Below are 18,186 nucleotides of genomic sequence, written 5' to 3'. Positions count from 1 at the left end.
AATAAGCCAGATTGATATCAGGGTTAGGGCTTTTGCTGGGCTACAAAGACTCGCAGAGGATCAATATGTTCGTCTTTTAACAGTCCCTTTGACTCATTTTGTGGATGAAGCGTGTCAGTCAGCTATGATGTCCATCAGGTCAAAGTGAGGCTGTTTGTAGAGAGACATGGAAGTGGTGCTTCTGCTGTTTCTGCTGGCGGGAGCGTCTCATGGTAAGATGCTTACAGCTTTACAGTTTGAACCATTTGTTGTCAGAAGATGAACAGTATCATGCTTCAGTATGTAACAATACATCTTAACTAGAGCAGAGAAGAAAGCTGCGGAGAATCTGTTGAGACAATAGTGGAAACACTTTAGAACTAGGGGCCGGTCATGTGTTAGTTAATGTGTAATACATCCTTAGTAAGTTTGTAAGTCTTATAAACACATATTAATGTCAATAAGCATCTAATAAGGGCCTTATTACCCATTGACTAACGCAAATGTCATCTTTTGATATATCTATCCCTAACGCAGGGTAATCATGACCAGATGAATATGACAATTAAAACAATGTACATTAGGAATATTATTGTGTGGTAGACATTTTTCATGTGACATCTGTAAAGTAATATTTGTAATAATTTGTAATACAACATAATGTAATAACAATATAACATAATACAATAATAATACAATTATTACAATTAATAATAATACATAATACAATGTTACCTTTGGGCTGTTTCTGACACATAGGTGATAACTGCCAGTCTAATGTTCCCCTCATTGTCTCTCCAGGTATTGAGACATCCTGTGATGCCAGACAGAATGGATCTCAGTGTTACGGAGCTCTGAATGGAACTGTGTATCTGCATCTGACGGACAAACTCAGTGGATATGGCTTTAAATTAACTGGAGGTCATAGAAATCATGTCTTCATAATGAGAGAACAGAGTGTTGTTTACTTAGATAAAGGCGAAAAAAACACAACTGATGGCCATATTTACTTTGAGCAAATGAATGGAACACTGAGGATCAATAAAATAGGGAAAGAATATTCTGACAAATACACCATGGATACAACTCAAGAATCTACTGGAGCATTTTCAGAACATACATTACAACTGTTTATTGAAGGTAAATAACTGAAAGGATCACAACCATCAACCATCTGAAAACCAATTAATCTAACCCTGACTACAGTCTGTCTGTCCCCCCCCCCAGCCCCTGTGTCCTCCCCCAGGCTGGTCATCTCAGAGTGTCTCCCCCAGGGAGGGATGAGGATGTCCTGCTCCTGTGAGGGGGACAGTCCCCGGTACAGCTGGACTCTGGATGGACAAGCGCTGAATGACTCCAGGGTGGTCCATGATGAAGAGAGAAGCAGTGTGACTCTGGAGAGAGGCACAGTAGGAAAGCTCACCTGTACCATCAACAACCACATCAGTCAGGCCACTGTGGACCTGGATGTCTCAACATGCAATGGTAAGCTTTGGTTGTACTGTGAGATAATGATCTATGATCATGAATATGATGCACCATGATTGGACCATAGTAAAAACTCCTCTTCTCTGCCCCACTTTACCATTATTCTCTGACTGGGTTTAGGTACAATATACGTAAACTGCACATCATCCAATGGGACAGAGGTATCAGACTGGGTCAGTCCCACTGGTCCTAACCTGTGTACCAGAACTACCACCACAAACCCCACCACCCAGACAGAGAGCACCACTCAGACAACCTCTGGTAAGGGGACTACCAACGTAGCCACCTCCAGACCCTCCAATCACACCACCCAGGGGGTCACGGCCACTAGTAATGGCACTGGGGACTGATGAAGAAAGTGTTTTGTCCGTCTCTTCATAAACAAAGATAATAAAAGACACAATTTAAGTGATGGTAATGCATGGCATTGTCTGGTATTTTCCATTTAGCATGGAAAACAAAGTGATTTTGAATATTTCAACTTCATTGTTCGTACAGGAATTTAATTGATCCATTATTTAATGGATACATTGGAGTCAGAGAAGGATACATATATTTAATCCTTCTTACTATGTTTGTTATAACTAACACCAAATTTAACTGAAAATTACGATTATTTTAAAATAAGTATTTCCCATATAGCATGGACAACAAAGTGACTTAAAATATTATCATGTTATTGTTTGCCTTCAGGTGCCACTAAAATAATTTATTGTTAGAAAAGTAAATAATTATACATTTGTGAAATCCTTCTTACTAGGTTTAGCTAATCCTAAACCTATCTTGATTCATTTGACAGCAATACTAACGTCTGTCTCTCTGTTTGTGTCTCCTCTCCCCAGATATGATAGTGATCGTAGCAGGGTCAGTGGCTGGAGTCCTGCTCCTAGCTGTCCTTCTGGGCATTTACTTTGTGCTGTGCAGAAAGAAGACTGCTGCTTCTGCAGGTCAGAACACATATTTTGTCTCCAGTACCATGTATCATATTGGGATACGGGGAACATATTAATCAGTGATGAATTGTAAATGCTGTGTCTGTCATGACATAGTAGAAGCATATTGTTAAAGTGTTGGTCAAGCACAGCTGTGAGTCTTAGCATATGAGCCAGTGTTATAAGCAGCATGTTATCTCCCAGGGTTGGAGTTGATTCTTTTTTTTGTGTGTGGAGAAGTTTGTGGAGGCATTGTTTCAATCTCCACACTGTATGTGTTAAAGCACCTTTGAAAAAATAGACATAGGCATAAACACAGGATGCTTAAGGACAGGTTATGTGTTTTTTAATACTATCACAAGCCACTTAGTCTGAAGCAAAGTTAAACTGGACTTGGTATAGGCCTAATTCACAGAATATGTAAAAAAAAAAATATATATTCTTATCCTGCGCACATGAATGAAGGTCTGAAGATATCAAGTCAGAAAATTAACATGCATGAATTTCTACTGTTATTGAAAATGAGCGTATTATCGTGTTTAGGTTCATTCCAAACCGATTCATACAAACAGCTGACATCATGATTGTAGTCCAGGCGATGCATATATGAATGAGCATACAAGAAGTATGGTCTTCGCTAGAGCTTCATTAGGTGTAAACGCTCCAGGGTTCAGTTCAACTGGACCAAACCAGGCTGGTGTGAACACGCCATGGGCGTATCTAGCCCTATTTTGCGAAAAAAATAAAAAAATAATGATTTAAAATATTTTATATTTTAAATCTAAATTTGTTAATTTCTCTTCCTAAAACCCACTAGAGGACACGATTTAAAAGAATATTTTCAAAACTTTCTTCTGGGGGAACATGTCCCCAGACGCCCCTAGTTTTGCTGGGTCACAGGAAAAATAATAGGTTTTATCTAGGGGCTTAGCCCCCCCAAAAATGGGAACCTAGACTCGCCCCTGGAACACGCCCTAAAAAAATAAGACGTTTAGGCTACGTGAAACCCTCAACTGTTGCTAGAATTAACCAGTGAGCCACACTTAAACACATAGGCCTACTTATCAGCATTCTTTGATTAAGTGGCTATACCCAAGATGTGAAAATTTCGAACACTTACTGCAAGTAAATAGCATCTGAAACTTCCACTCAAAAGCACTCTAGGGCTACAACATTAATAAAATCGTCTTCTAACGGAAAAAACTATAAAAAAATCTATTTAAAAAACAACTAAAAGAAAATGTTTGTTCACACATTGATGTAGATCTAACTCTTGTTTCTCCACAGAAGATGAAGGTGAGGTGACCTACGCCGATGTCCGATTCGTGAAGAAGAACCAGGAGAGACAGAATAAGAAGAAGCAGGCTCCTGTTGAGGTGGAGTAGGGCGAGGTGAAGGTGTCCGGGGCCGCCGGGCGTCAGGAGGAGAGCCCCCGCGGGGAGGTGGAGTATGGTGAGGTGATTATCATGACACGGATCATGACAAGGAAGGTGGACAAGCCTCAGGAGGAATGTGTGTATTCCTCCGTACGCTAACACCCTGTCCTAACTGATGTGCTAATTCATGCGCTAGGCCCTACAGTTATGTTTCTATTGAGCGTCCCGGTAACCTCCGCTCTCATGCACTTCGGGTTCCGGCACCTTCTGATTTCCAAATTAAAACTGATAACATCTATTATACAACAGTTAGTTCCGATCAAGTAATTTGATTGGACAAAAGGTATTTGTGCTATTATTTGGAGATAGCAGAAGGCCTACCAGCACTTTAAAATGTGTACATCACTGCTTACATTAACGACCATTACTGTATCTATCTATCAAGATGTTGACACATCGGAATATGCCACCAAAAAGACAACAGAATCTAATTTCAATGTTTGTTCACGGGCTAACTTCAACCACGGCCGTAACTGCCATTAGTTCCTTATATGATGTGGTCCCAACCACTCAGGCTCGAGGACAAACTGGAGCTTGGCAAGATGGATTCTCGTCTAACAGACGTGGTCTTGCTCCATCAGAGGTACATGGGCCGATGTTTGCCCCTTACTGGGATTGAACCACCTCTGACTTCCCAAGCACTACCAGCTACGCCAACGAAAAGCTAGCTCTTCGTTGACGCGGGTGGCCTGTTTACATACTTGAGGAGTGAGTTTTAACCGATACACACCGGCTATTCGCATGGTCATGATCTCCAGAATCTAGCTGTCTGGCAAGGTTAACATTATGTTAAATTTGTAAACGTCTTTATTTGACCCTTTACTCAGGGGCCTGTTTCCTCTGTCTATCTGTAACGTCCTCGGTACTTCTCATCACTTCCCCTAACTCACGATGCCTTATAACGGCTGTGTCAGTGAAGTACCTGTGGTCACTGAAAGAACACAAATAGTTTTTCCATAACAGAGACTTCTCTTTTTGTCCAACACATCTCACAGAATTATTTTTCAGATTTATTTTCATTGTGGTTTTTGGGTTCTTACCTGTAAGGAAATGTAAATAGTTCCATATGTATGTATTTGTTATGTTAAGTAAAGTATAAGATAAATTCATGGGATGTATCTCATTATTTAATAAATTCTTTAGACAATTATATATTTATGTAATCACAGCTCTGGAAAAATTAAGAGACCACTGCACCTTAAAGTGTTGAAAAGGACAATTATGAGTGAGGATCAGACAGGTAAAATTTAAGAGGCCACGGCCAATTTTACCCTGATGTTCCTCACTCAAAATGTTCCTTCCTTCTGCTAAAACTAATCATTTCTAAATATTCAAAAAAATTGTATTTTGGCCAATGACAGACACAGAATGGAACTCTGCTTCCCTCCATTGGTTAACGTTTGTACTACTTGAACAGTCTACTGACCATGTGCTATCAGTTGTAAAATGTCACATAAAATTGGAGATTAATATTGCAGATGTGTGTAAATTAGATAAGAAAAAAAAGTGTTTCACAAATCACACAGATAAACCTGCTTGACTGTTTAAAAAGCACAAGTATTCAGCATTAAAGTTTACTACATACATGCATGTGTTTTCCAGTATCATCACCGTTATTCCGCCTTCACAAGGTGATTTGCTATGTGTACCAAGCTAGGGAGATAGCAAGGCATATTATTGTCCGGCACCAACAAATTAGAAAAAGATTGTTGTGTTGTTTTAGCTCTTACTCAAAACAATCTATCTCAGAACTACAATACGGTAAGACAATGGGTCTAAAATTCAACTGCCTCTCAGACCACTAAGAAACACTATTACAGTACTGGGATTCCATAAACAACAATGTCACAACTTTAACTACAAACAGCAATACTGTGTATACTTGTATCATCATTTTTTCAGAATATGTTATGGCTGTGTAGGCTCTACCTACTTGTTCTGTTTACAATACTGTTTAAATTACTGTTGATACTTGCATTATTACTGTAAATGCTTGTATTCTTACTGTGAAGGAGAGGTGCTTCATCAGGTTGAAGATAGCCCTCTCCATCTACACGTTGTCCTGAATGTACCTCATCAGGTCAAACATGATGTCACTCTCCTCTACTCAGCTCATGGAAACTCAGCTCATGGAAACAGCTCATATCAACATAATGCATGGATCATATACCCAGATAAAGTGTGATTAAATAACATCTTGTTATTACGTTTCTCCACTTTGATCCAAATATTGCATTCTGGGAGGCGTAGTTCTCCCATCAGCCATCTTGTGGCATGGTAGCCACTCACAGAGAGAAACATACTGCCCCTCTACCACACATCCTTAAATGGACATGCGGGTTGCTAATCTCGTATTACACATTGGGATTATGATATTCCCACATGATTACACCTGGAGTGTTATCAAAAAAATGTACCTGTCTTGGATGTGTCACTTCTCGTTTCTCTCTCTCTCTCTTACAGTCATCCTTTACCACATTTCTATCTCTGGGAAATGAAAAAGTGACAAAGGAGGAAAGACAAAAGTAGATTCTCTTCTCTTTTACTCCTTTCTTTTAAATTACAATCATCATGTTTTCTGTTATTATCCGGAATTCAATCAAACAGGTTAAAATGTTAGTTCAAATGTAGGCATAAGTACAGCAGCTGCAGGGGTCAGTCCCAAGCAAGCCATGCAGAGGTACACAGACCCTACCTGTCCCAAGCAAGCCATGCAGAGGTACACAGACCCTATCTGTCCCAAGCAAGCCATGCAGAGGTACACAGACCCTACCTGTCCCAAGCAAGCCATGCAGAGGTACACAGACCCTACCTGTCCCAAGCAAGCCATGCAGAGGTACACAGACCCTATCTGTCCCAAGCAAGCCATGCAGAGGTACACAGACCCTACTTGTCCCAAGCAAGCCATGCAGAGGTACACAGACCCTACTTGTCCCAAGAAGCTCACCAGCTACAGCTAACATGCTAAACAGATGGGTGACCGGTACAGATGCATATTGCACTCTTTTGTAATGGCTGTCTCTTGACACAAACATGAAGCGGAACCCTGTAAAACACTTCCTCTTCTCTGCATGAATAATAAATAAATAAGCCAGATTGATATCAGGGTTAGGGCTTTTGCTGGGCTACAACGACTCGCAGAGGATCAATATGTTCGTCTTTTAACAGTCCCTTTGACTCATTTTGTGGATGAAGCGTGTCAGTCAGCTATGATGTCCATCAGGTCAAAGTGAGGCTGTTTGTAGAGAGACATGGAAGTGGTGCTTCTGCTGTTTCTGCTGGCGGGAGCGTCTCATGGTAAGATGCTTACAGCTTTACAGTTTGAACCATTTGTTGTCAGAAGATGAACAGTATCATGCTTCAGTATGTAACAATACATCTTAACTGAAGCAGAGAAGAAAGCAGCGGAGAATCTGTTGAGACAATAGTGGAAACACTTTAGAACTAGGGGCCGGTCATGTGTTAGTTAATGTGTAATACATCCTTAGTAAGTTTGTAAGTCTTATAAACACATATTAATGTCAATAAGCATCTAATAAGGGCCTTATTACCCATTGACTAACGCAAATGTCATCTTTTGATATATCTATCCCTAACGCAGGGTAATCATGACCAGATGAATATGACAATTAAAACAATGTACATTAGGAATATTATTGTGTGGTAGACATTTTTCATGTGACATCTGTAAAGTAATATTTGTAATAATTTGTAATACAACATAATGTAATAACAATATAACATAATACAATAATAATACAATTATTACAATTAATAATAATACATAATACAATGTTACCTTTGGGCTGTTTCTGACACATAGGTGATAACTGCCAGTCTAATGTTCCCCTCATTGTCTCTCCAGGTATTGAGACATCCTGTGATGCCAGACAGAATGGATCTCAGTGTTACGGAGCTCTGAATGGAACTGTGTATCTGCATCTGACGGACAAACTCAGTGGATATGGCTTTAAATTAACTGGAGATCATAGAAATCATGGCTTCATAATGAAAAAACAGAGTGTTGTTTACTTAGATAAAGGCGAAAAAAACACAACTGATGGCCATATTTACTTTGAGCAAATGAATGGAACACTGAGGATCAATAAAATAGGGAAAGAATATTCTGACAAATACACCATGGAAACAACTCAAGAATCTAATGGAGCATCTTCAAAACATACATTACAACTGTTTATTGAAGGTAAATAACTGAAAGGATCACAACCATCAACCATCTGAAAACCAATTAATCTAACCCTGACTACAGTCTGTCTGTCCCCCCCCCCAGCCCCTGTGTCCTCCCCCAGGCTGGTCATCTCAGAGTGTCTCCCCCAGGGAGGGATGAGGATGTCCTGCTCCTGTGAGGGGGACAGTCCCCGGTACAGCTGGACTCTGGATGGACAAGCGCTGAATGACTCCAGGGTGGTCCATGATGAAGAGAGAAGCAGTGTGACTCTGGAGAGAGGCACAGTAGGAAAGCTCACCTGTACCATCAACAACCACATCAGTCAGGCCACTGTGGACCTGGATGTCTCAACATGCAATGGTAAGCTTTGGTTGTACTGTGAGATAATGATCTATGATCATGAATATGATGCACCATGATTGGACCATAGTAAAAACTCCTCTTCTCTGCCCCACTTTACCATTATCCTCTGACTGGGTTTAGGTACAATATACGTAAACTGCACATCATCCAATGGGACAGAGGTATCAGACTGGGTCAGTCCCACTGGTCCTAACCTGTGTACCAGAACTACCACCACAAACCCCACCACCCAGACAGAGAGCACCACTCTGACAACCTCTGGTAAGGGGACTACCAACGTAGCCACCTCCAGACCCTCCAATCACACCACCCAGGGCCTGGTCACGGCCACTAGTAATGGCACTGGGGACATTATGACCCACTTTAGTAAGTGATGACATTATCTAGATGTGATGACTGATATCAATATGTCATTTTTATAATTAGTGACATCATTCATATTGGAGATGGCACTAGACACAGCGATGGTCATGTGATGATGATTATTATTATGAGTATTATTGAAAATTATTTTTAAATAAGTATTTCCCATATAGCATGGACAACAAAGTGATTTAGGATATTTCCATATTATAATGTTAAGTCTTCAGGTGGCACTAAAATAACTATAGAATTTCTTTTTTTTTACATTTAATGAAATCATATTTGAAATCATTCTTACTAAGTTTAGCTAATCCTATACCTATCTTGATTCATTTGACAGCAATACTAATGTCTGTCTCTCTGTCTATGTCTCCTCTCCCCAGATATGATAGTGATCGTAGCAGGGTCAGTGGCTGGACTCCTGCTCCTAGCTGTCCTTCTGGGCATTTACTTTGTGCTGTGCAGAAAGAAGACTGCTGCTTCTGCAGGTCAGAACCCATATTTTGTCTCCAGTACCATGTTTCATATTGGGATACGGGGAACATATTAATCAGTGATGAATTGTAAATGCTATGTCTGTCATAACATAGTAGAAAAATATTGTTAAAGTGTTGGTCAAGCACAGCTGTGAGTCTTAGCATATGAGCCAGTGTTATAAGCAGCATGTTATCTCCCAGGGTTGGAGTTGATTCATTTATATTTGTTGTTTGTGGAGAAGTTTGTGGAGGCATTGTTTCAATCTCCACACTGTATGTGTTACAGCACCTTTGAAAATATAGACATAGGCATAAACACAGGATGCATAAGGACAGGTTATGTAAGTGTTATATACTATCACAAGGATAGTGAGTGAGATAGGGAGTCAGGTGGCTGAGCGGTTAGGGAATCTGGCTAGTAATCTGAAAGTTGCCAGTTCGAGTCCCGGCCGTGTCAAATGACGTTGTGTCCTTGGGCAAGGCACTTCACCCTTCTTTCCTCGGGGGAATGTCCCTGTACTTACTGTAAGTCGCTCTGGATAAGAGTGTCTGCTAAATGTAAATGTATCACAACTAAGCCACTTAGTCTAAAGCAAAACTGGACTTGGTATAGGCCTAATTAACAGAATATGTAAAAAAAAAAAGGATTCATCTGACAACATTTTTTACTTATCCTGCGCACATGAATGAATTATGAAGACAGGCTATCAAGTCCGAAAGTTAACATGCATGTGTTTCTACTGTTATTGAAAATGAGCGTATTATCGTGTTCAGGTTCATTCCAAACCGACTCATCCAAACAGCTGACATGATTGATAGTTCAGGCGATGAATATATGAGTGATCTTCACTAGAGCTTCATTAAGTGTAAACGCTCCAGGGTTCAGTTCAACTGGACCAAACCAGGCTGGTGTGAACACGCCTAAAGAAAAGAAGAAGTTCAGGCTACGTGAAACCCTCAACTGTTGCTAAAATTAACCAGTGAGCCACACTTTAACACATAGGCCTACTTATCAGCATTTTTTATTAAGTTGAGTGACTGACTACATCCTAATACCTAAGACGTGAACATTTCGAACACTTAGGCTACTGGAAGTAAATAGAATCCGAAACTTCCACTCAAAAGCACTCTTGGGCTACAACATTAATAAAATCGTCTGCTAACGGAAAAAAACTGTAAAAAAAATCTATTTAAAAAACAACTAAAAGAAATTGTTTGTTCACACATTGATGTAGATCTAACTCTCATGTCTCTCCACAGAAGATGAAGGTGAGGTGACCTACGCCGATGTCCGACTCGTGAAGAAGAACCAGGAGAGACAGAATAAGAAGAAGCAGGCTCCTGTTGAGGTGGAGTACGGAGAGGTGAAGGTGTCCGGGGCCGCCGGGCGTCAGGAGGAGAGCCCCCGCGGGGAGGTGGAGTATGGTGAGGTGATTATCATGACACGGATCATGACAAGGAAGGTGGACAAGCCTCAGGAGGAATGTGTGTATTCCTCCGTACGCTAACACCGTGCCTTAACTGATGTGCTAATTAATGCGCTATGGCCTACAATTAGGCCCTACAGTTATTTATTTTTTAAACGCAAGCGAAGGTGAAAAGTCTTGGCAACATTGAGCGTCCCGGTACCCTCCGCTCTCATGCACTCTCATGAACAGTTAAAAGGTATTTGTGCTATTATTTGGAGATAGCAGTAGGCCTACCAGGACTTTAAAGTGTGTACTCTGCTTACATTAACGACCGTTACGGTATATATCTATCAAGATGTTGACACACCGGAATATGCCACCAAAAAGACAACAGAACCCGTAACTGCCATTAGTTTCTCATATGACGTGGATACTCTGGTTCGGACAAACTGACGCTTGGCAAGATGGATTCTCGCATGGTCATGATCTCCAGAATCTAGCTGTCTATCATCTAGCTTGAATTTCGTTGTTATGTGCAATGACAGTAAAGGTTCATTCAAGGTTAACGTTATCTTTAATTTGCAAACGTCTTTATTTGACCCTTTACTCAGGGGCCTGTTTCCTCTGTCCATCTGTAACTTCCTCTGTTATAACGTCTGTGTCGGTGAAGTATCTGTGGTCACTGAAAGAACACGAAGTTTCCATAACAGACTTCTCTTTTTGTCCAACACATCTCTCAGATTTTTTTCCCCGATTTTTTTTTATTGTGTTTTTTGGGTTCTTACTTGTAAGGAAATGTAAATAGTTCCATATGTTTAAACTGTATATTTTTTTAATGTTAAGTAAGATAAATTCACGGGATGTATCTCATTATTTTATAAATTCTTTACACAATTATATATTTATGTAATCACAGCTCTGGAAGAAACTAAGAGACCACTGCACCTTAAAGTGTTGAAAAGGACAATTATGAGTGAGGATCAAACGGGTAAAATGTAATCCGCCACGGCCAATTTTACCCTGATGTTCCTCACTCAAAATGTTCCTTCTCAACTTATTTCAAAAGGAAAGAAAAAGGTGCAGTGGTCTCTTAATTTTTTTCCAGAGCTGTATATCATTTTAATGGCACAAGCTTTTCATACTAAGGCGATACAAAGAGTGTATTCCATTAAATCCCTCGGGGTCCTCATTGACGAATCGCTCAACTTTAAATGTCATATCGACTATCTTGTAAACAAACTGTCCAAATATGTTGGCTTGTTCTATAAGATCAGACATTTCCTTCCTCTATCTGCCCTTCTCACGCTGTATAAAACTGTCTTTGAACCACACCTTAACTATTGTAATGTGATATGGTGCAACACTTTCACCAGCCATCTTAAAAAACGTATATCCTTGCAAAAGAAAGTCATACGGGCTCTGTCTTGGTCAGAGATAAATTCTCCCACCCATCCACAGTTTTGAGTTATTAAGACTGACTGAGCTAAATGAATATCATAATGCCTGCCTTATGTTCCAAATTGTAAACAGACTGAACCTTAGATTGAGTAGTCTTGTTCCCATCTCCAGCCCCCAGCATACATACCAAACGAGAATCAAACCACTCATATCAGGAAAATGTCGCCGACATGTGCAAGCCAATATGAGTGTTGTCTGTAGGGGGCCGCAGATCTGGAACGGGATTTATGAAGGCCTCAAGGTGCTGCCCTCTATCTCCAACCTCAAAAGACAACTTAAAAATATTTTCTTATCAACCTATCCCTAATATAAAAAAATATTTTTTCATGAACTACTGGGATGTATGTGTATGATTGAATGTATGTAATGTTATGTATGTACTTGTGCGCCTTTTGCGTGCATCTACTTATCGTCATCTGTGGTATTGTGTATACTATAGTCTGTACCACTACCCTTTCATGAATCATCGGCCCCCACCTATAAGCTTTCCTAGCTTCTTTGGGCGACCCTTTCACTCTACCCAATTGGTCTTGTACCCCAACTGTATTATTGTAATATTTGAAGTGGTATTGTGAATTAATAAATAAATAAATAAATAAGTAAATACTAGTGGTGAAAATTCAACTGTAACTATCTACCAGTTTCGGGTGTAAAATAACTGCAGTTGTAGAGCGTGCTTCAGTGGTTTACTGGGTACAGTGCCTACCACCAAGTAACACATCACACATGGTTCTTTTCCCCCTCTCTCTCTGTCTTGCTTTCTTGTCTCTATCATCATAAGTCTGGTAAAATATCTATATTTGTTGCTGCACTTCCAGTCAGGTGACATGACTTCCTATTTAAAACCCCCCAGTGGCGGCTTATCTGAAACCCTCAAATGTGGACACACTCATGTTGCAACAATTTTCCAAACCCTGTAACCACACAAGGGTGCTTACCTCTATGACCAGTACTGTTACTTTATTATCAGCCACAGTGAGGACATATTAAAAAAATCTTTAAGCAAAAATAAACAGCTTCAGATGTAATTGTCATGCCAGCATATATTTTTGTGATATGAATCAACGAGGAAGTCATTGGAATAATAGTTTACATGTTTTTGCATCAAGCCTTTTGACTTGAACAGGTCAATGAGTAACATGGTTTCGGTGCACTGCCTTGAATATCTCATGTCATGTACACTAGCATTTGTAATACAACCGGATCCTTGTGTTAACAACCATTCAGTGACTGGGCATGGCCAGCACACAGCTCCAAATACCGTTAGAATCAGAATTAGCTTTATTTGCCATGTAAGTTCACATGTAATTTTTTCTTATGTCAAATTTCTCTTGTGGAATATCAATGAGCAGCAGGTTTCTTGGCAAAAAGCAGTTGCAAAAGAGACCAAAACGCCAAGCAGAAGTGTCTCTACTGTCAATAATGAGTAAACTATTAGTTGCTATTGAGTCTTCCTGCCTGAACCACAAAAACATTCCACTTGCTGACTGGACAAACTCAGTGTGCTGCATGTGCTGCATGTTCTGAAATCGACAAGAAGTAACTCTTGTTGACACTCTTCTCTCAAACACTCCATGGGTTCAGAAAAAAAACAAAAAACAGACTAAATGTTTTTTATAAATGTTGTTTTATTCTTTATTTAGCTGTTTTTAAATGTATTTTTTACCCTGTACGCCAGTGTCCTTGAGTGCCCGAGAAAGGCGCCTTTAAATAAAATGTATTATTATTATTATTAAATGGACTTAAAAAATTGACTAAATTCCAATATTTCCCTATCAAATTCATATACAGATGGTTTATACAAACAGAACCACATTTAGAAAAGTATCATAAGTCAGATATCTCTCAACAGGATCCATATCATTCACCAGTAGCCTGGCCACGGTAGATATATATGCATGTTGGCCAGTGGTTGGCATAGCGACGGTGTGGTGGTCTGCAGCTGGTTCTTACTGTTTCACATTGAAAGGTAAAAAGTCATAATCCTGTGTGGTTTAATGAAAATATGACATAGTTTCCTGGCTTCAGTAGGCATATTTAGGGGTAGCAATATTGTTGCTTTTTACTAGTCCACTGGTGCAATCATAAAGACACTGAACATGGAAATCAAACAGGCAAAACTGAGATGGATGTTCAGAGTGTGTGTTTGTATGTTTCAAGAGCACCAGGATGTATAGCAAGTACTTCTCTTTAACAATGTTTAATTTAGTCACTCAAACAGATGTTTAGTTCCATATTAATCAGTAAACCACCAAACCACTCTCAGATCCTCATTTCTCACCACAATGTTTTAAGTCTAGTGTAGGACTGAAATTGGCCCTTCTAATAGAAAACACATTTGTTTAGGAACTCTATACAATATCACATGTGAAACTAAATATACATTTAGCAGAGGCAAGTAGGGTGAAGTGCCTTTCCCAAGGACACAATATCATTTGGCACGGCCGGGAATCGAACCAACAACCTTCTGATTAATAGCCCGACTCCCTAACCGCTCAGCCATCTGACCTCCATGTATCATCACTGGTCAGTGTAGGCACCAGCATTTCAAAAAGCAGCTTTTAACAGGAATGAACATACCTCTTCCTCTCTCTTATTTCTATCTTCTCACCCCCTCCCTCCCTCTCTATTTCCTCTTTCTCCCTCTCTCAGTCTCTCTCTCTCTGATCTCAATGTCAGTCATAAACTGTGCAGAAAATAATGGTTGAGTAGTGCAATTGGTGGGACAACACACGCTAACCCTCCCACACTTCCTCTAGTATCTCTCTATAACAGACATCGATTCAGCATCTGATAACATATCTTTACTGTAGGGTTTGGTTGCCGTGGACAGGTTGTCAAGGACGTTTGGTGTCTGTGTGGGGGGGCGGGATCATGGAAGCATGCTGGGATAGCTGAAGCTTCCTTTTGCTCAGTTTTCTCTCTTTGGCTCGTCTGTTTTGGAACCAGATCTTCACCTGCACAGGGACAGACAGAACAACACTGTCACACCACTGAACACTTTTCTGTCTGTTCGCCTCTCTCCTGAGTCTCCTGTTTGCGATAAGTGACCTGCCTATGTATGTGTGTGTGTGTGTGTATATGTGGGCGTGCGTGTATATATGTGTGTGTGTGTGTGTATGGGTGTGCGTGCGTGTGTGTGTATGTGTTGGCGTGCGTGTGTGTGTGTGTATATGTGGGCGTGCCTGTATATGTGTGTGTGTGTATGTGGGCGTGCGTATGTGTGTGTGTACCTGTCGTTCTGAGAGGCTGAGAGCGGTGGCCAGCTCAGCCTTCCTCCTGATGGTGATGTATCTGCTGTAGTGGAACTCCTTCTCCAGCTCCAGCCTCTGGTGGTCGGTGTACACCATGCGATACGTGTCCTTGGTCCTGGTCTTCCCTCCTGACAACACAAACACAAGTCAACAAGCCATGTGGATTAGCAACCATGTAAAGCACATACAGCTCTATATGAAGCACATTTATGCAAAGCACTATATAATATATACACCTAAGAAACGGAATGATTCATTCATTCATTAGCAAGAACAACAAATATAACAAACCATGGCGTTCTTATGAAACGCCAAGTATGCTATGACAGCATGGTCAGACACTGAAACCCTGGAACAATGTCACTCGTTATATAGAGTTTGACTCCTGTTTGTATCACAGGCGTCAGTGAATCTCTCATACAGACTGATTTCATGAGTCGTGACGAAAGCTGAAGTTTGACACATTCAGGAGGAAACAGCAGGAGGCTGTTGGGTTGCAGTTCCAGTGTTAATGAGGCACCAGGTGAGTGAATCAGACCTGAGGACAGGGATGGACGCGGCTGGCTGGGGCTCAACCCACCAGTCAAAGTGGCGCCCAGCCGGGCCTCAACCTGTATTAATCATGTTACTCAGAACGGGCCTAGCCTGGCTCCACAGCTAGACTGGCTCCTCACGAGGGCTGTTGACATACTCAAGTGTGTACATAGTCCACACACACACACACACACACGGTGCCTGGTAGGGTGAGTCAGGTTAAGGGTATTGATCCGGAGAAGTCTTGTCAGTGAATTGATCACAGCAGGGTGAGGGGACACACACACACAAAAACACCGGCTCACGCCCACACACACACACAGACACACACACACACACATGCCCACACAGACACTTACACACACATACACACACATGCCCACACAGACACTTACACACACAGACACACACACACACACAGACACTTACACACTCACAGATAAGGCTTGAGGAGTCTTATGTTGATGTAAGTTGGTACTCAGTCAGTCACACTGGGACACTTAGTCCGGTCCAGCCTCCATCACTGTTATCTCCCGTGTCACCTCCTGTGTGTGTGAAAATGTCAGTTTGTGTCAGTGTTATCTTCTCAGCCTGTCAGCGCTGAGTAGACAGAGAGGGTGTGTAACCACACACTCTGGGCTCCACTGTCAGTATGACACAAATATGTGTGAGTATGAGAGGGTGTAGTTCATATTGTGCAATATTTTAGATTTTTTAAATTAGTAATCCGTCGTTTGTGTCATCGATATGTGTCCTGTCCCCCTGCAGGGAACTGGTGTCCCACGTAGACACAATCAATCATCCCTCATGTCGTGACGTTCATTCTCAAGAAGATTGTGACAAGATTTGCGATAAAAGAACACACGCAAACACAGATAAACTCTTTCTAAACTTCCCAGTGAGTCAAACTGAGCGTATTTGTTTTTAAGATAACTATATTGCATTTCTTATCTCCGTGGATACTGAGTGAGCGTGTTTGAATCATGTTTCCAAAGAGGAAGTGCAACTGCTATGCCTGTTAAGGAGTTAAAAAAAACAGATCTGGACAGGAAGTGTTGCCAAATATACACCAACCGTGTCTGCACTTTTGAGCTCTTATGTTTCTACCCATTGGCACTTATTTGCTTTTCACAATGTATGCTTCATGTTTTGGCTACCCACAATGTTTTGGGGGCGTCTCGTTGTTCATGATCATTGACCTATGCACTTTTGTAAAGCTCTCTCTTGGAAGGCTCATTTGCTAAATGAATAAATGTAATGTAAATGTATGAATACGAAAACTCCTCAGATGTCAAACACGACAACTTCTGACTTATAAAACACAACTATTTATCTTTCATCGTATTTTTATTTTATCGTAAAATACTTATTTTACTGCCTCAGCCTCAATCAGTTACAATCCTAAACCGTTTAAAATGGAGATGAGCAGCAATTCCACCGCCCGGCTGCTAAGTTGGAGCCGAGCCTCAGTCAAGCACTGCGGTGAGAAGAAAAGAAGCAGGTAGAAACACTGGAAACACAAAGTACCTGGATTGGTGCTGTGCAGGTGATCTCTGCTCCAGTCAAGCGAGGATCTCCCGAAAGAGTCCTGGCTGGCCGGCGAGTCCAGAGACGAGAGACCCTCCGGTGTGGAGCGTGGGACCTGGGTCAGGTCTGGGGAAGCGCGGGGGGCGGCCCAGGCCCCGTGCGATGCCCACTCCTCCTGAGGGAGAGCCGCGGAGCCCCAGGAGGCTGAGGTGAGGAGCAGGTCTCCTGTGACGTGCTGATAACCAGGGAAATCTCCCCAAGGACACGGCGCAGGAATGCCCTGGCTGTTCCCAGTCTGACTCACGCAGCCCAGCGGGTACATGACAGGGTTCCCGTCTAGAGAGTAGCTCACCTGCATCTCAACCAATCAAGCCCCAAGCACATGGTCTGAAACAAGAAGTAGGAACACTTTTCTCTAGGGTTTACACCTTATCACACTCTGTCTCTCTCCTGTCCACTTCACACCTTTATATATCTGTCCAGAACAGCCAGGAACAGTGTGACGTCATGGACACCCCCCGCTAATCCTTCCCTCTGGCGGCTGTCTCTTTCTAGGGTGCGTCCGCTGATGTCTAGGTAAACTACCTGGTGTCAAGCGCTGACTACCTGATCAAGGGGCACTTTAGGTGTGTAATGTGTACCATGTGGCCGTGTTTGTGTTGTGTCCACGGTGTCCACAAGAGGGCACCACACATCCGTGACAGAGAGAAGAACATACTGCTGGAGCTGTCTGCAGGTCGAGGTTAGAGAGTTTATATAGTATATATAGAATATATAC

At 41.4% G+C, this 18,186-nt stretch overlaps 3 protein-coding genes across 3 annotated transcripts; 2 read left to right on the top strand and 1 right to left on the bottom strand.

Moving 5' to 3' along the window:
- The first annotated feature begins 959 nt into the window (after positions 1-959).
- Positions 960-4,089, top strand: LOC136954765 (uncharacterized). Its single transcript, XM_067248416.1, has 5 exons — positions 960-1,119; positions 1,207-1,464; positions 1,588-1,728; positions 2,310-2,414; positions 3,687-4,089. The coding sequence occupies exons 1-5, from the start codon at positions 999-1,001 to the stop codon at positions 3,782-3,784; spliced, it is 723 nt and encodes a 240-aa protein (XP_067104517.1). The 5' UTR covers positions 960-998; the 3' UTR covers positions 3,785-4,089.
- A 2,872-nt stretch (positions 4,090-6,961) lies between these two features.
- LOC136954764 (uncharacterized) lies at positions 6,962-12,707 on the top strand. Its single transcript, XM_067248415.1, has 6 exons — positions 6,962-7,132; positions 7,701-8,039; positions 8,127-8,384; positions 8,508-8,648; positions 9,134-9,238; positions 10,487-12,707. Exons 1-6 carry the CDS (start codon positions 7,087-7,089, stop codon positions 10,732-10,734), a joined length of 1,137 nt encoding a protein of 378 aa, XP_067104516.1. The 5' UTR covers positions 6,962-7,086; the 3' UTR covers positions 10,735-12,707.
- Positions 12,708-14,930: 2,223 nt separating this feature from the next.
- On the bottom strand, positions 14,931-17,766 carry cdx1a (caudal type homeobox 1a). Its single transcript, XM_067248103.1, has 3 exons — positions 17,409-17,766; positions 15,327-15,475; positions 14,931-15,050 (listed from the first exon to the last, which is right to left on the bottom strand). Exons 1-3 carry the CDS (start codon positions 17,764-17,766, stop codon positions 14,931-14,933), a joined length of 627 nt encoding a protein of 208 aa, XP_067104204.1.
- Between the last annotated feature and the right edge of the window lie 420 nt (positions 17,767-18,186).

This window comes from Osmerus mordax, chromosome 12 (assembly GCF_038355195.1).
Source record: "Osmerus mordax isolate fOsmMor3 chromosome 12, fOsmMor3.pri, whole genome shotgun sequence".
NCBI classification, from domain to species: Eukaryota; Metazoa; Chordata; class Actinopteri; order Osmeriformes; family Osmeridae; genus Osmerus; species Osmerus mordax.
The sequence above is the reverse complement of the archived record's forward strand: the minus strand, read 5'-3'. Positions and strand labels throughout refer to the sequence as shown.

Coding starts and splice junctions, on each gene's coding strand:
- cdx1a (XM_067248103.1), bottom strand. CDS start 17,766: ATGCAGGTGAGCTACTCTCTAGACGGGAACCCTGTCATGTACCCGCTG. Junction 15,476..17,408: donor CCTGCACAGCACCAATCCAG/GTACTTTGTGTT, acceptor TTGTGTTGTCAG/GAGGGAAGACCAGGACCAAG. Junction 15,051..15,326: donor TCAGCCTCTCAGAACGACAG/GTACACACACAC, acceptor GTCCCTGTGCAG/GTGAAGATCTGGTTCCAAAA.
- LOC136954764 (XM_067248415.1), top strand. CDS start 7,087: ATGGAAGTGGTGCTTCTGCTGTTTCTGCTGGCGGGAGCGTCTCATG. Junction 7,133..7,700: donor GCTGGCGGGAGCGTCTCATG/GTAAGATGCTTA, acceptor TTGTCTCTCCAG/GTATTGAGACATCCTGTGAT. Junction 9,239..10,486: donor GAAGACTGCTGCTTCTGCAG/GTCAGAACCCAT, acceptor GTCTCTCCACAG/AAGATGAAGGTGAGGTGACC.
- LOC136954765 (XM_067248416.1), top strand. CDS start 999: ATGAATGGAACACTGAGGATCAATAAAATAGGGAAAGAATATTCTGAC. Junction 1,729..2,309: donor CACCACTCAGACAACCTCTG/GTAAGGGGACTA, acceptor TCCTCTCCCCAG/ATATGATAGTGATCGTAGCA. Junction 2,415..3,686: donor GAAGACTGCTGCTTCTGCAG/GTCAGAACACAT, acceptor GTTTCTCCACAG/AAGATGAAGGTGAGGTGACC.